This window comes from Apostichopus japonicus, chromosome 20 (assembly GCF_037975245.1).
Source record: "Apostichopus japonicus isolate 1M-3 chromosome 20, ASM3797524v1, whole genome shotgun sequence".
NCBI classification, from domain to species: domain Eukaryota; kingdom Metazoa; phylum Echinodermata; class Holothuroidea; order Aspidochirotida; family Stichopodidae; genus Apostichopus; species Apostichopus japonicus.
In genome coordinates this window covers 21,414,438-21,432,808 of record NC_092580.1, presented here as the reverse complement: position 1 = coordinate 21,432,808, position 18,371 = coordinate 21,414,438, and the positions used below count along the sequence as shown (strand labels likewise).

Genomic DNA, 18,371 nt, shown 5'->3' with positions numbered 1-18,371 from the left:
CAAACTGAGTAAATTTATTGTTTTGACATTTGTTTAATAATTGTGCTAATTACACACTGTTTGTTTTATCCTTTAGTAATACCCCAGTAACCCTCACAAGGGTTTCATTACTAACTCAGGACCGAAGGCTATCTCTTAAAGGAGCTGTAGGTGGCTTGACCAAACAAAAGCTTATTCAGCCAGGTTGGTTATCTCTATGTCACTTTATTTAACAATACATTTGACACATTGACAGATCGTGTTACTAAGATTTCATTAAAGTAAATCAACAATGGAAAACTGATTGGGAAATTCTAAATAAATTAAACTGAAACAAAAATCTATAGATACACTGATTCAAATCTCATTCTAACCCCAAATCTATTTGCTGTTGTCAAGTTAGCTTGTGTTTTCCCATTCAGTTTTCAAGGTTTTTGATGTAACATGTAACCAACAACAGCTACAAAGGCAGAAACAACAATAACTACTACAACAAGATCTACTACAACAACAACTACCACATCAACAAAAGTAACAACTACAACAACGTCAAAAACAATAACAGCAACATCATTAATAACAACAACAACTTCTACCACAACAACTACAACAATAACAATTCTTCCACAACAACTACAACCAATAACAACTACAACCAATAACAACAACAATAACAGCAATTACAGCTACAGCAACAACAAATTCTACCACAACAATTACAACAATAACAATAACAACAACAAAAATAACAACTACAACAACAAAACACTAACAACTACAATAACAAAAACAACGATAACAGCAACTACAGCTACAATAACAGCAACTTCTACCACAACAACTACAACAATAACTACAACTACAATAACAACAATAACAACTACAGCAACCACCACAACAATAACATCAAACACAACAATAACAGCAGCTACAAAAACAACAACAACGATAATGTTAATGATAACAATGACCAAAGTGATAATAATATCAATTAACAATAATAATAATACACCATTTTTATATGGCCCAAGACAAACTTATGCTGAGACAAAAGGAGTATATAAACAGAATGAAAAACTATTACATTGTGATGTAATGTCATATGTTGTAGTGTGGTATGTTATATTACATCTTACTAAGTTCTGTAATGACGTTCATGTTGCTGTTAATGTGAAAATTAATAATGTTGAGATTCATGTTTCCAATAATACTTTTGTCTGACGTTCCTGCCATATGTATCTGTTTATGCAGGACAGAAGTACACGACAAAGCTGTCGTGTAAAAGCAATGATTTTGGAGAAATCAAAGCGCCTGTAGCATTTGCATTTCAATTGCCGACCAATAAGGTTGGTGGATTTTTCTTTGTGTTATTTTAATCAAAATTCCTGTCATGTCATGAATCGAAATTTTGAAATTGGTGGATATTGGTTGCAAATAAAGTATGTATAATAATAAATACTAATTTATTGTATAAACAAGGTGGCACATTTGGGTAGGTGTTACTACTGTTTGAAATTTCTGTTGTGTTGGTGAATTCCCACCTGTTTGCCTATTTTTCCCCTTTTTAATAAAATGAGTAATATTGTTGACCAAATGGACAGAACTACAATTCATAACCTGGTGAAGTCATAAAACCCATTTTTCATAAAGATACTTCTGCATATTACAGAATATATGCATATTCCATATATTTTGGTTAATAAGTTATACATGCAAAAATAGAATGTTCACTTATTCAATTACATGAGTAGATATTTGCAAACCATGCCCCAGTCATTAGTTGTATTCATGTATTGCTAATTATTAGATCAAAGTAATTGGTAGCATTAATTAATCAAAACAGTAGGTTTATCAAATGATCACTAAAACAAAGGTCGTCTTCTCATTCCATGTAGTACTTTCCTTTCCTACTTTAGGCGGAGTGAATCATAAATATGCAAAATGCACCATGCCACAAAAGGTGTAGCAAACTTTTGCTTGCTCTAGTTAATTTGTATATTACCCAGTGTCTTCTTCAACCATCTGTAGAAAAGGGAACGAAAAAAAGAAAAGGAGAAAGCTTTCTTACAAACTTCTGCAAATCACCAACCAGACTCACCCTGTCCCTAAAACCCATCTCCCCCTCCTCCAAAAAACCCACCTCCGCTCCATTGAAAGAGCTTCCACTGATGTCATTATTGGCAATCTCTGCCATTAAGACGCCTTTGCTTGTTTTAGACCCTCTGCTGTCTTTCCTGTTATTTTGATCTTATCTATTGGATCATCTTTTGACATTTGCATGGATGTAAGAGCAGGGTTGGGAGCAGGGTAGGTGGGGGGGGGGGTAAGGGGGTTGGGAGGGGACTTTTAAAATACCATTTTGGCAGTCGCATGACAAAAGAGAACAAAACTTTTACTGGACAGAAAACTAGATTTGATCACTGCATGTTTTTGTATGGTATATTGAATTTTCAAAACCTCACTTGACTACAAAATTGTTGTACATCACTGAATTCTCCAGGTGTTCCACATACTAAGATCCGTCACATTTAGTGTTGGAGGAGAAGACCAGGAAGACCTAGCCCCAACAGCTCCATACAAAAGACCTGCTAAATTTGCTGTGACTCCGCTTCCAAAAAATGTCTTGACGGGAAATCCAGTTCAGTTGTAAGTCTCAATGTAAATGGCTTCGTTCTTATGCTGTCTCGTTGCTCTTTCTGTTTACGTCATGAAATTTCTTTCATTCATTTATTCATTTCCTTTAATGATATCCTCAATAAAATCTTCAATATATGTCAACTAGTAGTGATCAAATAGAAACTTTCCCTTTGTTGGTTTTAAATTAAAGTCAAAGTATACCTTTGATTCCTAGTCAATAAGTCTGGCTATTTTTCACACAATGTTAGAAGTATTGTGCCGTCTCTCCATTTCCAAGACAGATCAGTTTTTGATCTCTGTGGCCTTAAATCTGGCAAATTGGGCTCCCTCAAAACAGTTTGTTTTATTTGTTTGTGAAATAAGTGTTTTTCTTCAATTTCTGTGACTTGTGACAGTAGGACTTTAGAATCTGTTACTATTCTTTGTAACTTTATCTTCAGTTCTGGCAGTGACGAGTTGCCTCAGATAGTAAAAATGCCACAATATGAAATGCCAAGCAATGTATGTAAGGATTTGAACTTGCCTAATCCTCCAAAGTAAGTTTTTTTTTGATAATTTCCATCAGTTTATCATTCACTTTATCAACAGATTTGAATCACTTCACATGATTATTTTTTAGGTCTTTTGTATTTGTTTCAGTTTTGTATTTAGTTTCTAGTTTTGATTGTAGAAAAATAACTGGTAAAAAGGACCAGATTGGATCAGTTAACTCCATACTGCACTTGTGTATTTCTAAGGGTGGAATCCAGGATGTTGAAAAGGAGGGCATGTGGTTCTGGTGTCCTTGAAGCCAACTGGGGTCTGGGCCTCCCTCAGAAAAAAAATATATATATTTGAGGCATATTTAGGCTATAAAGTAGGACTAAGCAAAGATGTACTAATAGCTACTTTGTCCTTGGATTCATGCCTGTTCCTTACCCATTATTTTCCAAAAAGTTTGTTTCACCATCTAAGTGAGTAACTAATTGATTTCTCATAGACTATCAAAGTAACATAAAGCCAATTTTTTTTTCACATGGCTTTACGCCAAACTGATGTAAATCCACACTTTATAGGTTAACAGATATTTTCAAGTGCAGTCTTGTTAATAATGTGTGCAAAGGCATTTTTCTCTTTTCTTCATTTCTCATTCATTCATACATATATATATATATATATATATATATAAATGAAAATCGTAATGAGTTGGAAAATCAAGAACAGTGAAAAAACTTTCAGCCCCCACCGAGATTCGAACCACGGGCCTTCCGCTCTGTACGCGGACACCCTAACCACTGGGCTATGGACGCCGACTGTATGTCCAGAGGTCCGAAACCGGCAAGGAAGGTCGCAATTCCACTGTAGGCGTTTGTCACCCGTATCGAACAACACCAGCCCTGCCTTTGGCGACACATCTTGCCTTACCCTAGAGATCAAACATGATGCTGACCAACTCGAAATCATTCGTGACTCCTAAAAGCCGGATCTCGAAAGAGATACTTTGAACAGACTTTATGTTAATGCAATGGAGGTAAACGACAAAGGCAAATGAATATATATAAATGAAAATCGTAATGATTTGGAAACTCAAGAACAGTGAAAAAAACTTTCAGCCCCCGCCGGGATTCGAACCACGGGCCTTCCGCTCTGTACGCGGACACCCTAACCACTAGGCTATGGACGCCGACTGTATGTCCAGAGGTCCGAAACCGAAACCGAAATATATATATATATATATATATATATATATATATATATATATATATATATATATATATATATATATATATATAAATATATATATATATATCTTTGTAATATATCTTTTCCTTCACAGTTCACAAGAATTAGAAGAACTTTTATCCCCTGAAAATTATTCTGACAAATTCGAGCTCCTCCTCTATGAAGAGGAACACCAAATGAAGGTTGACATTCGTCAATATGACAGGAAGGGTATGATACTGACAAGGAATAAGAATAATAACGGTCTGCTAAACTTGCATGTGAGTGTTTAATTTAAGCTTGAACATTAGATTTTTCATCAAGTCGTCTAGTAGCTTGCGTGAACAAAGCAGGAGCATTCATTGACATGCTAATGGGGGGTTGGTGGTGTGTGTGGGTGTGAGCTTTGCTTATTTTCTTTAGAATTGAGTCAAATCCTGTGAAACCAAGTGCCAAATCGTGGTACTTGTGATATAATAGGTGTTATGATGCAGCATGTTACTTTAAAGTTTTAATACGCTAATTGATGTTATGCAATGCTTAAATGGTGTATTATTATGCTAATTTGTAAACGTAGAGCACAATCAGTGCAGTTCTAAGCTACGGTCGAGTAACCTCACCGAATGTCATATAAATTAGTTTTCAAGGAGTGGCTCGGTCTCTTCTCTCTCTCTTCTACCTTTCCAGAGAACTGATTTGTTATGGTGATCACCAGAATTGTAGTGAATCTGTACTAATAATTGTAATCTAGCATATATTTACCTGTAATCATACTTGCCCCTCAAGACTTTGTACCCATACTCGGGCTCTTTGGAAATCTGACATAGATTCTAGTGCAGGATATAAAGTACTCATACTTGCGTGTTGAGCATTCGACCGGTTCTCATACTTGTGTGTAGACCATATCACTGGTATTCATACTTGTGTGTAGAGCATATCACTGGTACTCATACTTATGTGTAGATCGCAATTGACTGGTACTCATACTTGCAGTATTATTCATGCTGTTGTACTCGTAAAACCAGTCTTATGACTACTCATAAAACATACCACAATGGATCTGACTTTAAGCGTCGTATTGAAATGAGATAGTTGCATAATCTGATTATTAAAATGATATTTTCATCTGCATGCAGCTTTCCTTTGGGTCAACTCGTCTTTCACTCAGACAATTAAAAGTTCTTTACCTTTGATACAAATACTATAGAGCATCTCTTGTCACCCCAGTCAGCAAGTGATAGTACTGTTTACCTCAGATTTCTATTTGGGTTTTTTTTTAATTTGTGCTTTGACACACATGCATTACGTTAATGATGTTATGATGATGTACCACATGTTGATAGTTGTATAGCTTTCATGCGTAAAGCACAAATTGCCACTTTATAATTTAGTTACCTAAATATATTTCAGTGAAAGAAAAATTTGTCCATCTAACAGCCATGTATACACAGGGGAGAAACTCAATGGTTTCCATTGGTTTTACCGTGCTGCTTTCCTCTCTCACATCCTAAGATTTCCAAATTATTCCAACATCAATGAAGAGCCTATGCATGCACTGAAGTGCTCAATGATGTGGTCGTAGCAAAAACACACTTATCGCGTTGTATTTATTCATGCCTGGATATTATACTGACTGCAGATCGGTCTTAAAGATGTATATTCCTTTCTTTATACCTCATCAAGGTTCCAGGCTTGGCTGAGAACCGTCCTTCAGTCTTAAGAGGGGATCATCTGTTTGCAATGTTTGCTGATAGTTGCCAAGACAAGACTTACAAAGGCCACGTTCATCATGTGGAACAGGAAGTTGTGTCGTTATCTTTCCACAACGAGTAAGTCATTAAAGTTGTGTTATCCAACATAAGTGTATGCCTCTCATTTGGTGCAACAGTATTTGCCTCTTATTTGGTGAATTTTTCATCCAATCGCTGGTTACAGTACATTAAATATACTCATTCTTATGATATTCTCGGAAGTACTTTTCTTCTTCAAATGTTTTCAACATATTCAAATTTTAAGTTCTTGTCTCTGTTCTATCAATGTAACATCCTCCCTTCCACTCATCCCTCCCAAATACACACCACCCCCTCCATTCTAACGTTCATTCCCTAGTTAAAAATTGTCCAAAACCAATATTTTGTTGGGTACCACATTCAAAGCAGTCTATCCAGTTGTAATTTATCGCCTCTAACAGTAACCAAAATGATTTCAAATAAAGACAACCTTATAGTGTTGCAATGATTAGAACTAGGAAAACTTCTTATATTAATTAGCACAGTTAGGCTTAATTAGGAATAATAGGCTATATAGCCTATATATAGGCTATGAATCCTAAACAACTTGCATTTCCACGAACAAAAGAACACACATCCTACGTATTATATCGATCTCAAAGAGGAACATTTCCTATGGATACTTCCTAGCGAGTGTGTGGATAATAATAAGCAAAGTTCTTGCATATTCATGAGTCACAAATGGGTTCTCATTTTATTAATCTCATGATTGATTCAGCTTGATGAAACACTTTATAGAGAAGATGAAGTTTGACATCCACTTTACCTTCTCACGGTTTCCGATACGATCGTGGCACTTCTCAGTAGATTCAAACACCCTAGACATGGATCGTTTGAAACCAGTTATCTTTCCTGAACCAAAGAAAATGAAGAAAACTGATGCTGAAAAGCTCGAGTAAGTGTGTGTTCATGACTTTGATTTATATGTGTATGTGTATTCCAACTGAGGACATGAACAAAGGAATTCCAGGTCATCAGATGTCATATCAAAAGAATCACCACGTCCTTTGAAGATTGCTATTGTTCAGCGGTATTGTTAAGGTTAGGGTGTGTAGATTTGAACAATGGATAAGATCAAACAATGGGGTCCTCAGTATGAATTTAAACTATATCTGTGTGTGTGTGTGTGTATGAGGGAGGGGTTGCTTCAGGATTTGTTGATGCCAACAAACAGCATATTAGATCATCATTTTTTTTATTGCAAATATATATATATATATATATATATATATATATATATATATATATGTATAAAGTTATATCAGGTGCACTTTTTTTTACCTCTGACTTGTCCTGCCCTATCAGTGAACGCCATCAAAGGGGGACTCCCTTCAAGAAATAACCTAATGTCTAAACCCTGATGAATTAATTGCTCGTACTTTTAACACACTTTGCTACGATGTGCTTTTCTAATGTGGTTGCATTGCCCAACTTCATCACAACTAGTATGAAGCGTTTTTAGCCTTCATAGAAAACAACACTTGCTGGTATCATTAATACATGGAATCACAAACTCACTGCATGTGCAGTCTCTAAATATGTTTTACTGTATTTTTGTATTTCACGTTGAAGCAGAAGGTGGATTGATACCACGGTTTTATTTTCAATGCAGTACTATTTGAATTTTTATTGTGTATTTGAAGCATTCTTGAACTTTGTGATTAAAAGACTCAATTATTCCTGTTGTTGTACGTAACTATTATTTCTTGCACTTTCCGATCTACCACCGTGACTTTGTTAGCGCTTTTGCAAAGAAGCTATTTGATAGAAATTTGGCAAATAATCTGGAGCAAGTTAAAGCCATTTATCACATTCTGCATGGCACGTCACTCCCTGCACCGTACCTCGTGTTTGGACCTCATGGTACCGGCAAGACTGTTACCGTGGTTGAAGCAATGAAGCAGGTTGGTCACCATTTAGTTGTGCCGTACAATTTTCATTCATCTTTTTACAGAAATATTTATTATTTTATTTTTGTGTTGAATAGATATATCTCTCTTTAATACAAACCTCGTTAGTTGTTGCAGTGATTTAGCATATTTCTTGTTTAATTAACACTTAAAAAAGTTTACAGAAAGTATCTATGTTCTTCAAATGTGTTTGTACATAATTTACGATAGCTTGCGAAAATTGGTATCAGTTGAGTATTCAGTCAGTTTGTCACAAAAATGAAGGGCTAACGTATTCGAAGTAGTATAATTTATGAACATGCTAGTATTATTTGCAAGCATTTAAAGAATTAAAGTACAGTGTAGTATTTTTTGAGGAATTTTGCAAGATATGTAATAAGACTATCATAAAGTTTGACCTATAATGAGTAAGATGAACTACTGCCTATTGGTTTGAGACATTTTAACTGAATACACAATAAGGAATAAGGGTCAGGCTGTACTCCATCCTTCAGTGGTGCTCTAAATTACCCAATCTGTGATGAGTGACCATAAACGATATGTACGTGACACTCCAATTCTTCCACCAGATGTCTGAATTTTTACACAAATGAGACACATGTTTATTATTTTCTACTCTTTTTGTTCTGTTTTTCTATGTGTAATAAATTAAGGTCTACCATCAGAGTGAGAAGAACATCATCCTAGCCTGCGCACCTTCTAACAGTGCCGCCGACCTCTTAGCTAAGCGCCTCGTAGACAAAGGCCCAGTCGCCAGGACCCATCTGTTGCGAATGTGCGCACACAGTCGCAACTATGGTACTGTCGATCCTGCTCTACAGGTGATTTATGTGAAACTTTTGTCTTCCCAAATTCCGCATAAATTCTTTCTAAAAATGTATGGCTCTTGAGAATCTAAGTAGAATGGGAGAAGGTTGGCAAGAAATATTGGTGTAAATATTTCTATGAGTGCTTATATGTTTTCATGGTAGCCTTATAAGTACTGGCAATATGTTAAAACAATTTCAGGTCAACACAAATTTTGCCACCAAGTCATATCTCCAATGGTTGACGAGGGGAACTTGTGATTAATGTTAGTTGTGTTACTGGTTTTACATGGGAACATGATAGAAATTGATTAAAGGCATTGAAGACTCGCCCCAAACCGCGTGCCGCCCTCTGAAAAAAAGTTAACTTTCCGTAGCTTGCCAGTGAAGCTTTCTTCTTGTCGCTACAAAATGCAGACAGTAATGAAACTGGATATCGTGTGATCTTTTATCTGGACCTGAGATCAGGGAGTCCCATAACAACTGTTCTTCGTTTGTAAATTTGATATTTTAGCTCTAATGAAAAACAATCCTTTGGGGATGATTTTGATTTTAAATAAAGTTGAAATGTTGACTGATCAGCTTCGATTCGGTAAAATGTAGTTGCGTTTCGTAAAGATGTAATATACTCTTATGTCTGTACTACCATGCATGCTAACATAATGTCATTTTAGTTTTGTAAGTAATTACAGTCAGTTCATCTAATTTATGAAAATTCACAGTTTGTTTGAATGTTCTACTCACTGTAGGAGATTAGAGATGACTGCTTAAACTACGACAGGTCTAACAATGTGGTTTTCCCTAGTCCAACAAAGATCAAAGAAAAGAGGATCATTGTGGTTACCATGGTGACAGCTGGAAGGTAAGTTCAGTCCTTCTAGGAGACATCTTCTCATGCATCGTTTTGAATCTTAGGATGGCAATCTTTCTGTCAAACCGTTTGTTGCTCTTGTAGCTTCGTTGTATGTGTGGTAGGTGTTATCTAAATTTTAATAGTTGTTTTTGTTGTTTTAATAGAGTTGCAACTACTATAAGAAGCTAATTCAAAAACTGTAAAATAGACGCCAGGTACGTTCATTACGATTGATGGTTCATATCCTTTCAGACTGGTCCTCTCAGACTGTTTCAAAGACTATTTCACTCACATCTTTCTGGATGAGGCAGGACATTCTATTGAACCAGAAGCCCTCATCTCTGTATCGGGTTTGCTACCGAAGAACGGTCAGCTGGTCCTGGCTGGAGATCCTAAGCAATTGGGACCGGTCCTGAGGTCTCCCAACAGTAAAAAGCACGGTTTGGGTAAGTTATACTTAATTATTATTCCCTCACCCAGTGAATGGTTTCATCAGGCTGGCAGTATGTTTAAATTTTTTAGATGATCTGAATAGAAAATATGTCAAAGCAACGGCATCTCTCTAGATTTAACTCAAGTTCAGCTGCATTATTAAAGACCATGGAAATCTATGAAATGAAAAGCAAACTTGCACAACCTTATACCGACGTATTAAGCCAAATACAAGTGACCACCAAACTGTTATAAACTGAGCCGTGATTCATCACACTTAACTGACAACTGGATGTGATACAGGAAACTAAAATCGGCTTCGGATTAAACACGTGAGTTGTTTCTTAGCTTTTGATGTACTACATATTTACCATGACTGTGCTTCAGTAAGTATGGAACAATAATGAATAATAAGATGAGACTTTGATTACAAATAATCATTTTTTATCTCATATCACTTTTATTCTCAGAGATATCTCTCTTGGAAAGATTAATGACACAGTCAAAGGCATACGAGAGACATGAGGGTGTCTTCAATGACAGAATGCTGACAAAGCTTCTGTGTAACTACCGCAGCCACCCTAACATCCTACACCTTCCGAGTGAGATGTTTTACGATGGGGAGCTTAAAGTGTGTGCAGACCAACTGATGCGAGAATGCCTATCAAAGGTTGATGAGCTTCCTGCTAAGGTAGTTAATGGATAACAATTCTAGATGGTTTTCAAATGATACTTGACTTTTGGATAATAACAGCAACAACACAAACATAAAGAGTTTGTGCTTGCACAGATTCAAAAGGTTCTCTCGGTTCTGCTGTTACTGACACTCAGTTCTACCAAAAATGTGCAGATAAAACAATGGAAAGCATGAATATCTAATTATTTCTTCGTTTTATTTAACTTTTCATCTGGGATTAGTATTCTGGATAGAGATATCCTTAGCTCTTTAATGATAATAATGGCATTTTCCTGTTAGAAGTCCTGCATTTGTCCTAGCTTCCCACAGAACTTTCTCATCACCTTCCACACTGTTGAGGGTTTTCTTGTTAGAACTCACTCCTATATATTCCTCACAGAATTTCCCTGTCATCTTCCACGGTATTGAGGGTAAAGACGAGAGAGAGGCAAACAGCCCGTCTTTCTTCAATGTAGCCGAAGTAGAGCGGGTTTGGCAGTATATATCATACCTCCTCAATCTGTTTGGACACAAAAATGTGAGAGCACGAGATATCGGGGTAATATCTCCGTACCGCAGACAGGTCAGTCAAACACTACCTTGTACCCATCCAGACATATAGTGTTACAGTTATGTTTGTCTGACTAGAAAATACTGGACAATTAGGACATGACCAATCTTGGTAGGAAATTTAACACATTACATGAATTTGTCAGTTTTCGTGATTAATATCTCAATAATAACTAACTAACACTGATTGCTGAATGAAGTTTAAGCTCATTTCTATAACAGTCGCAGACAGACTTAAGAGGGCAAACATCTAGGTCTCTGATGAGTGTGTAATCAATGCTACCTGAAGAGTTAGGCTAACACTTAAGGGTTACTTTAGTCAGAATTTTAGTAACGATATGTTCAAGTCCAAAAAACACAAAAAAACCCAGAAACAATTGGCAGCTAGTAATGTTTTTCTAGCTATTCCAGTTTTCAGGAAATGTTAGCTTAATCTCTAGAATGCTCAATAAAGGCTAAAAGAATGAGGATGTGGGCCCCTCAGTATTTTGAATAAGCTCTTACCAACGTGACGATCATTTTAGAAGAGAAAACGTTGGATTTATCCTGGATAAACACAGACGCACATTACTTTAGCCTGGCCAGGGCTTGATTCCAATCCTCTCAATACTAGGCCTCTCTGATTTTTATCTACTCATTCATAGCATCTTTTTGACATGTGTTACATATTTGGACTAATTCAAGTTTTCTGGTCTCATATGGCAGGTGCAAAAGATTCGTCAGATGCTTGACAAGAAGAAAAGAAGGAACGTCCATAGAGATCTTGGCGACATTAAGGTTGGGTCTGTTGAGGAATTTCAAGGCCAGGAGAGGTTGGTTATCATCATCTCCACAGTCAGGAGCACCAATGCAGAGTATCTTAAGATGGACAAAGATTACAAGTTAGGTTTCTTGCAGAACCCAAAGGTAAGTGACAGCTGCCCATTGAAATTGATTTTGAGGGGAAGTATGTTTACAGGGTTTTAAGAGTAAATGCCATAGCATATGTGTATGGAATCTTATAGCAAACCATAATAGACTGTTGAATTTAATGCTACGTACACCGGTTCAGAATCGTTTGTTAATTTTCAAAGTGTATATTGCCAGTTAATCCTGTTTCACCAGTGTTATACTTCCAATCTAGCCTGATGAGAGGGGGACGGCCTGATGAGAGGGAGATGGCCTGGTGAGAGGTGCACGGCCTGATGAAAGGGATGGCCTGATGGAGGGTGATTGTCTGATGAGAGAGTGATGGCCTGATGAGAGGGAGGTGGCATGATGAGAAGGGTACGGCCTGATGAGAGGGGATGGCCTGGTGCACGGCTGATGAAAGGGGGGTGGCCTGATGAGAAGGTGATTGCCTGATGAGAGAGTGATGGCCTGATGAGAGGGAGGTGGCCTAATGAGAGGGGGATGGCCTGATTAGAGGGGACGACCTGATGAGAGGGGCATGGGCAGGTAGCTACAATTCTAGACACTGGGGGCCAATTAGGGAGCCCTGGGAAATATAGGGGTAATTTCTTTTATTATTTTCATAATAACCAAAGGGAAAATCAAGACTTTAAAAATACGGAGCAGTGCTATATTGTTGTTCAAGACCTGGTTATTGAAGTTCCTGGATAAAACCGGATGTATATATCTAGAATGAACACAGTTGCTTCAGATATAGTTAGAAGCTTGGGTCTAACAGTTCAGCCTGCCGCACTGTTACTTCAGACATAGCCAAGCCTATAGCCTATTTTAGACATAGCCAAGCCTATAGCCTAGATCTCATTTGCATATAAACTCTGGGCTGAAGATGGTTTTTTTTGGAAACTGAGCAGAATTAGACAATGTTCTGCAATGAATTTGAATTTTTTGTTGTTTTAGTTTCATCTCCCTACTCAAATCCTTTTATAAATAATCAAACAGGCTTTGTTGCAGCATGTTTGTGAACATGAATGTTTCTTTGCATTATTAACTATTAATGAAGCTAGATTAAATTGTTCAATTAGTTGATCTCTGCTCCACTGGTTGAAATGAAGGTTCGAAAAACTAAGAAAGAAGCATTAAATATGATTTATGTTAATGATTTTTGCTAATGAAGTGCCATATTCTGGAAACAAAGAGCTAGGAATATAGACACCCATACAACTGTGCCCTACGTACAGTACAGCTACGTACAGTAACAACAAGTGTTGTTTCTCTTTGTGTAATACGAAAAAAAAAGTTTTGTTCGATATCTAGCAATTCTCAATTTCTTTTAAAAACATCTTCTTACTTCAACTTTTGACTCTCATTTCTGCTTCCATTTTAGAGATTTAATGTTGCAATCACTAGAGCCAAAGCTCTGCTCATTTGCATCGGAAACCCTCACATGCTGAGTAAGGACGAACATTGGAACCAGTGAATGCCTTATCGTAATAAAGTAGAGGAGTAAACTATTATTTTTGGTTTCGAGCATTTGCAACTATATACGTTTATTTCTCCTACTTTTGTTTTCTACCATTATGCATGATGGTGTGACAGGATTGGAAAGCCATGAGACAAACAGACATTCTAGAAAAATCATTGAAAACTAATCATTTGCATATTCGATGGCTCGTCTACCCTAGCAAGACCTGATGGTTAAATTTAACGAACCTGAATGATAATGATTATTTGATATCGTCTCATACAAAAAGGTTTGGTCTGTAGTAGAGTACATATATTACATCGAAATTGAGTCCATTGTGGACGACCTTTTTATTTCTCAAACTTTCTTTTCACTTGTATTTTTTCAAGGTTTCTGGAATACTGTAGGGACAATGGTGCTTACAAGGGATGTCCGTATAATCCTGAGGAAGTAGAACAAGATATCGAAGAATTGAACGCTGAGATGGAGAGTCTCAATATTACACCCGAAACCATGACACGTAAGCATGCATCGCACAGATATAAGCTGATCCCATTCTTAGTGTTGTCTATGGGGAGCATATGTATACTTCAACTCCAACACTTGAACTTGCTATTAAACTAACATTCTTGTAAGCATCATCGCACAATAATAATATGGTCCCTTTCTTAGTGTTGTCTATGGGGAGCATATGTATAGATCAACTCCAACACTAGAGCTTGCTATTAAACTAACATTCTTGTAAGCATCATCGCACAATAATAATATGGTCCCTTTCTTAGTGTTGTCTATGGGGAGCATATATAATATAGTTCATCGCAAACACGTGGTTGGAAACATGATAGAAGGTGCAAGGTGAGGTGAAGTTTGGGGCGGGTGTGGGGGGGGGCTGGGGGAGCAGGGAAAGGATGGGATTGTTGAAGTGTTCATTGCAAGCATATACAGTGATGTTAATTTTATATGCCCTGTTAGAGTGATTTTTCTTCGGTTCAAACATTTCAGTGTATTGATTTTGTATCTGCCCACACATTACTCTGCCTGTTCTACCGCTCTTGTATTAAGCATCTTCAGTGCTCTAGTTTTTGTTTCCTCTTGCAGAAGAAGAGGCAACTGCCGTCACAGATCAAGAATGGAGAGGAGATTTGTAAATCACACTGTCATCAATTTGGAAACCCTGGGATGTCAACATTAGACATTAACAGTATCATACTAAGTTGTGATTTGATTTGGTCACAATTCATTGAAAGTAAGCATCTGATAGTACTTCAGGTGTCCACCACTTTGTATTACAATTTTGGGTGTATCATATGGAATTCTGGCATGTTTTTCTTCTTAAGTATACAAGGAACATTCCCTCAGGTAATTTTACCTTCATCGATCTTTCAAAAACATTTTGGTGGCCTTTTCATGTTTCTATTCTTGTCAACAAGTTTTTCATCCCACCATAAATCTTGTGGTATAATACTCATCTTGTTTTATGTGGTTGCAAATAAGACATTCTATATTCTTAATGATGACAAGGAAACTTGGTAATCCTTCATGCCTGTTCTGAGTTTCAAGGGTAATTTTTGTTATTCCAATATCTAATTTTAGATTTGATTTGGTCACAATTCATTGAAAGTACCCTTGATAGTACTTCAGGTGTCCACAAGTTTGTACTAAATATTACAATTTCGAGTGCATCATATGGAATTCTGGCATGTTTTTTTCTTAAGTATACAAGGAACATTCCTTCAGGTAATTTTACCTTCATCGATCTTTCAAAACCATTTTGGTGGCCTTTTCATGTTTCTATTCTTGTCAAGAAGTTTTCATCCCAACAAAATGTTATTTGGTCACAATCCATGGAAAAAATAAACGACTAATGTTTATTGCATATTTTTCCAAAGGTATTTTTGCATGTCATAATGAAAAGAGGGCACTGCCATATCGGTCCTAGCTATTTCTGCGAAACTTGACAGGGTGGAGTCCAGGACTGCATCCAATAGTGGTAAAGTGAGTTGTTCAAAACTCAAGTTGTAGAGTTGAGTATGTAGAAATGTGACAATTATCCTATTTCCCTAAAAATCCATTATTTCCCATACTTGATAAACTTTTCTTAAAACAAAGACCCTCGTTGTTTCTGCTAATGTAACCTTGATGTATCCTGTCACATGACCCTGTTTGCCTCTCTTTTCAACATCTCTGTCCTGCCATGCTCTCTCTCTCTGGTCCTTGCTCTGATCGAGTGCAGACGTGTTATTTTCCTCTGCATTTGTAAACGTAAATTTGTCAGTTCTTAGTGGATGCTGCAACTATTTCTGTCAGGAATGTAAGCAGCAGAAGAAAAGAGTTTTTTTTTTTCCACCGCCCTCTATTAGTCTCTTGTTTTTGGCTAAAAGTCATGAAAATTCTCCTGAATTTTTACACTATTCACAAATCTTGACAATTAATCAGTTGTATACTTGTTTTGTGTATTGTTTTTTGTATTCGCTGGCTATTATACCCAGTGAAATTGCCTGAACCAGAGGGAGTTTATATTTTACGATGGAGATTTTCATAACAATTGTTTGAGTTTTATTTCTAATTTGCGTCCTTGTTTTCGTGTCCTCAGGCACTACAAGTAGTAAGTGATTATGGAAAAATTATTCTTTTAGAAATACATTTTCGAGGTTCCAAGTCAAACTAATTGCTTCAAGCACCTTCACTTGATGGTTTCTAAAGCATTTTGTTTGCATACAGTCAAAGTGCACTTGTAGTGGAAGCTTGAATTTAGTCAATCACACAAGACGCAGTCTGTCTGTAAGCAGGTTCATCCTGAGTTTTAACTAAGACGTTTGTGAGTGCTTTTACATTGCTTTTGGTTCAGAGATCTGCAAAAAGAACAGATTACACATATAAGTACAGATGTGATGGAACAACCCCCCCCCCCCCTGTAGATAGGCTGCAGAGCCCCATTGTTTTAACTTTGATGGTTGTCCTTGGAAATTTGCTTTAAGAAAAAAATATATTTGTATAATATCTAAAGTAAATTGCAGTAGATGCATGTATTAGATTATGGTGTTTTACTTTATGAAATGACAAATTTATGACTGCTAAAGAAAATATACTTATAAATGTTAATAATGGTTTTGTTATTATTAAAAAACTTACATAAATATCTTGTTTTTGTTTTTTCCAAGATTAAATTTTAATCAATCAATCAATTTTCAATCAATTTAATTCTTAATTGTGAATTACTTGTTGATTAATTGTATGATGGAATGATAAATACATGGGCACTTCAGATACATCTTAAATGCATAGTCTGATATAACATGTAATAAACTGTAATAGTAAATGACATAAATGACAAGTCGATTAACCTATATGTTTTTGTGTATTTAAATCTATTAAAGGTCATGACACTCTTGCTAAACTTTAATCCTGATGTTAAAAATACAAGCAATACATAGCAGTAAAACATCCACTCAGTGGTAAGCCAGAAATATATCCTCAATTTGTTATTTACTACAGTTTAATACTGCATTTTTAATTTGTAAGTGTATGTATTCTAGAATAAGTGGTATTGCAAATATTATCATTTCTTTTATTTTTCTTTGCATGTATTTTACATGATTCGGAACATAGCAACATGTTATCATTTACTTGCACTAAAATGCGTCTTGTTTCCATGGTAGCATTGTGCCAGCATAGTTTAAGTTCATCAGCTTCAGCCCCAAATATGCTAAAAAAAAGTCAATTGTCAACACAAACTTTAAAACTCATTTCATTGCCAGCCTTTTAACATTATTCCACATTGTGACATGTCTTTTTCTAATGGATACTCCACTATGTCCAAGAATAACTTACAAGGGACTGAACCTGTGGAAAAGTTGTTTTGAAAAATTGTAGCAAACATTAATTTTTTGTTAAAATGTTTGCATGCTAAAAATTTTGTGTTAATTTTGATGACCTTTAATTGACATTCCGCTGTTTTCTTTTATCATTTTAATCATATTTATCATGAAAATTAATACGACTGAAATCCATGCCAATGCTTTCATAAATAAAAACGTTTGAAAAAATCGTTCGGACATTTGATAATGAAAATTCAGAGATATGTGTATAATCTATAAATACTCCAAGTTAATTAACAATGGAAAACTGGCTGGATTTTTTTCTTTCCATTATATTAAAAAAAGGGAATTTTCTTGTGACACTGTGATAACATGCTACTAGTTTGTCTATTTGTACCCAAAACAATGAAAATCTTACCATCTCTCTCCCTGTGTTGGTTTTAATTGACAAACAACACTACTTTTTGTTGATACAGTGTCATGGGGGGGGGGGCAGGGCATGCGGAATATTTCTACTCATTTTCATAACTATAACCTCCTTAGGAAGTGTCAGTTTATGAAGCTTGATTTGAACTAAGATGATTGCATTGAAATGTGACAGCAAATGAAAGCAAAGAATTATATTCCATATTCAAGCAATATTTTTTATTTCCTTTCTGAATTTTGAGAATTTTAAAATAATAAAAGAAAGGCAGCTGATATTGAATTTATTACTTTCTGTTCAAGGATTTTATTCTTATTAGTCTGTTTCTCTTTCTTGTGGAGGTTTGCAAATCCGTGATATATTTGAAAGGCAAGTACAGTAATATTCATATATTTCACTTAACAAGGAAAGGAATATTTCTA

At 36.0% G+C, this 18,371-nt stretch overlaps 1 protein-coding gene across 1 annotated transcript in view; it reads left to right on the top strand.

Moving 5' to 3' along the window:
- LOC139961726 (putative helicase MOV-10) overlaps positions 1-16,773 on the top strand; it is a 30,823-nt gene extending 14,050 nt beyond the window's left edge. Inside the window, exons 6-22 of the mRNA XM_071961160.1 lie at positions 77-183; positions 1,231-1,325; positions 2,480-2,625; positions 3,057-3,152; positions 4,433-4,598; positions 6,001-6,146; positions 6,826-7,002; positions 7,849-8,011; positions 8,671-8,838; positions 9,573-9,685; positions 9,929-10,122; positions 10,579-10,799; positions 11,185-11,367; positions 12,060-12,260; positions 13,630-13,718; positions 14,097-14,227; positions 14,806-16,773. Of these exons, the coding sequence (XP_071817261.1) occupies positions 77-183; positions 1,231-1,325; positions 2,480-2,625; positions 3,057-3,152; positions 4,433-4,598; positions 6,001-6,146; positions 6,826-7,002; positions 7,849-8,011; positions 8,671-8,838; positions 9,573-9,685; positions 9,929-10,122; positions 10,579-10,799; positions 11,185-11,367; positions 12,060-12,260; positions 13,630-13,718; positions 14,097-14,227; positions 14,806-14,855 (2,446 nt within the window). The 3' untranslated portion in view covers positions 14,856-16,773. The remainder of the gene's footprint in view (positions 1-76; positions 184-1,230; positions 1,326-2,479; positions 2,626-3,056; positions 3,153-4,432; positions 4,599-6,000; positions 6,147-6,825; positions 7,003-7,848; positions 8,012-8,670; positions 8,839-9,572; positions 9,686-9,928; positions 10,123-10,578; positions 10,800-11,184; positions 11,368-12,059; positions 12,261-13,629; positions 13,719-14,096; positions 14,228-14,805) is intronic.
- Positions 16,774-18,371: the final 1,598 nt, after the last annotated feature.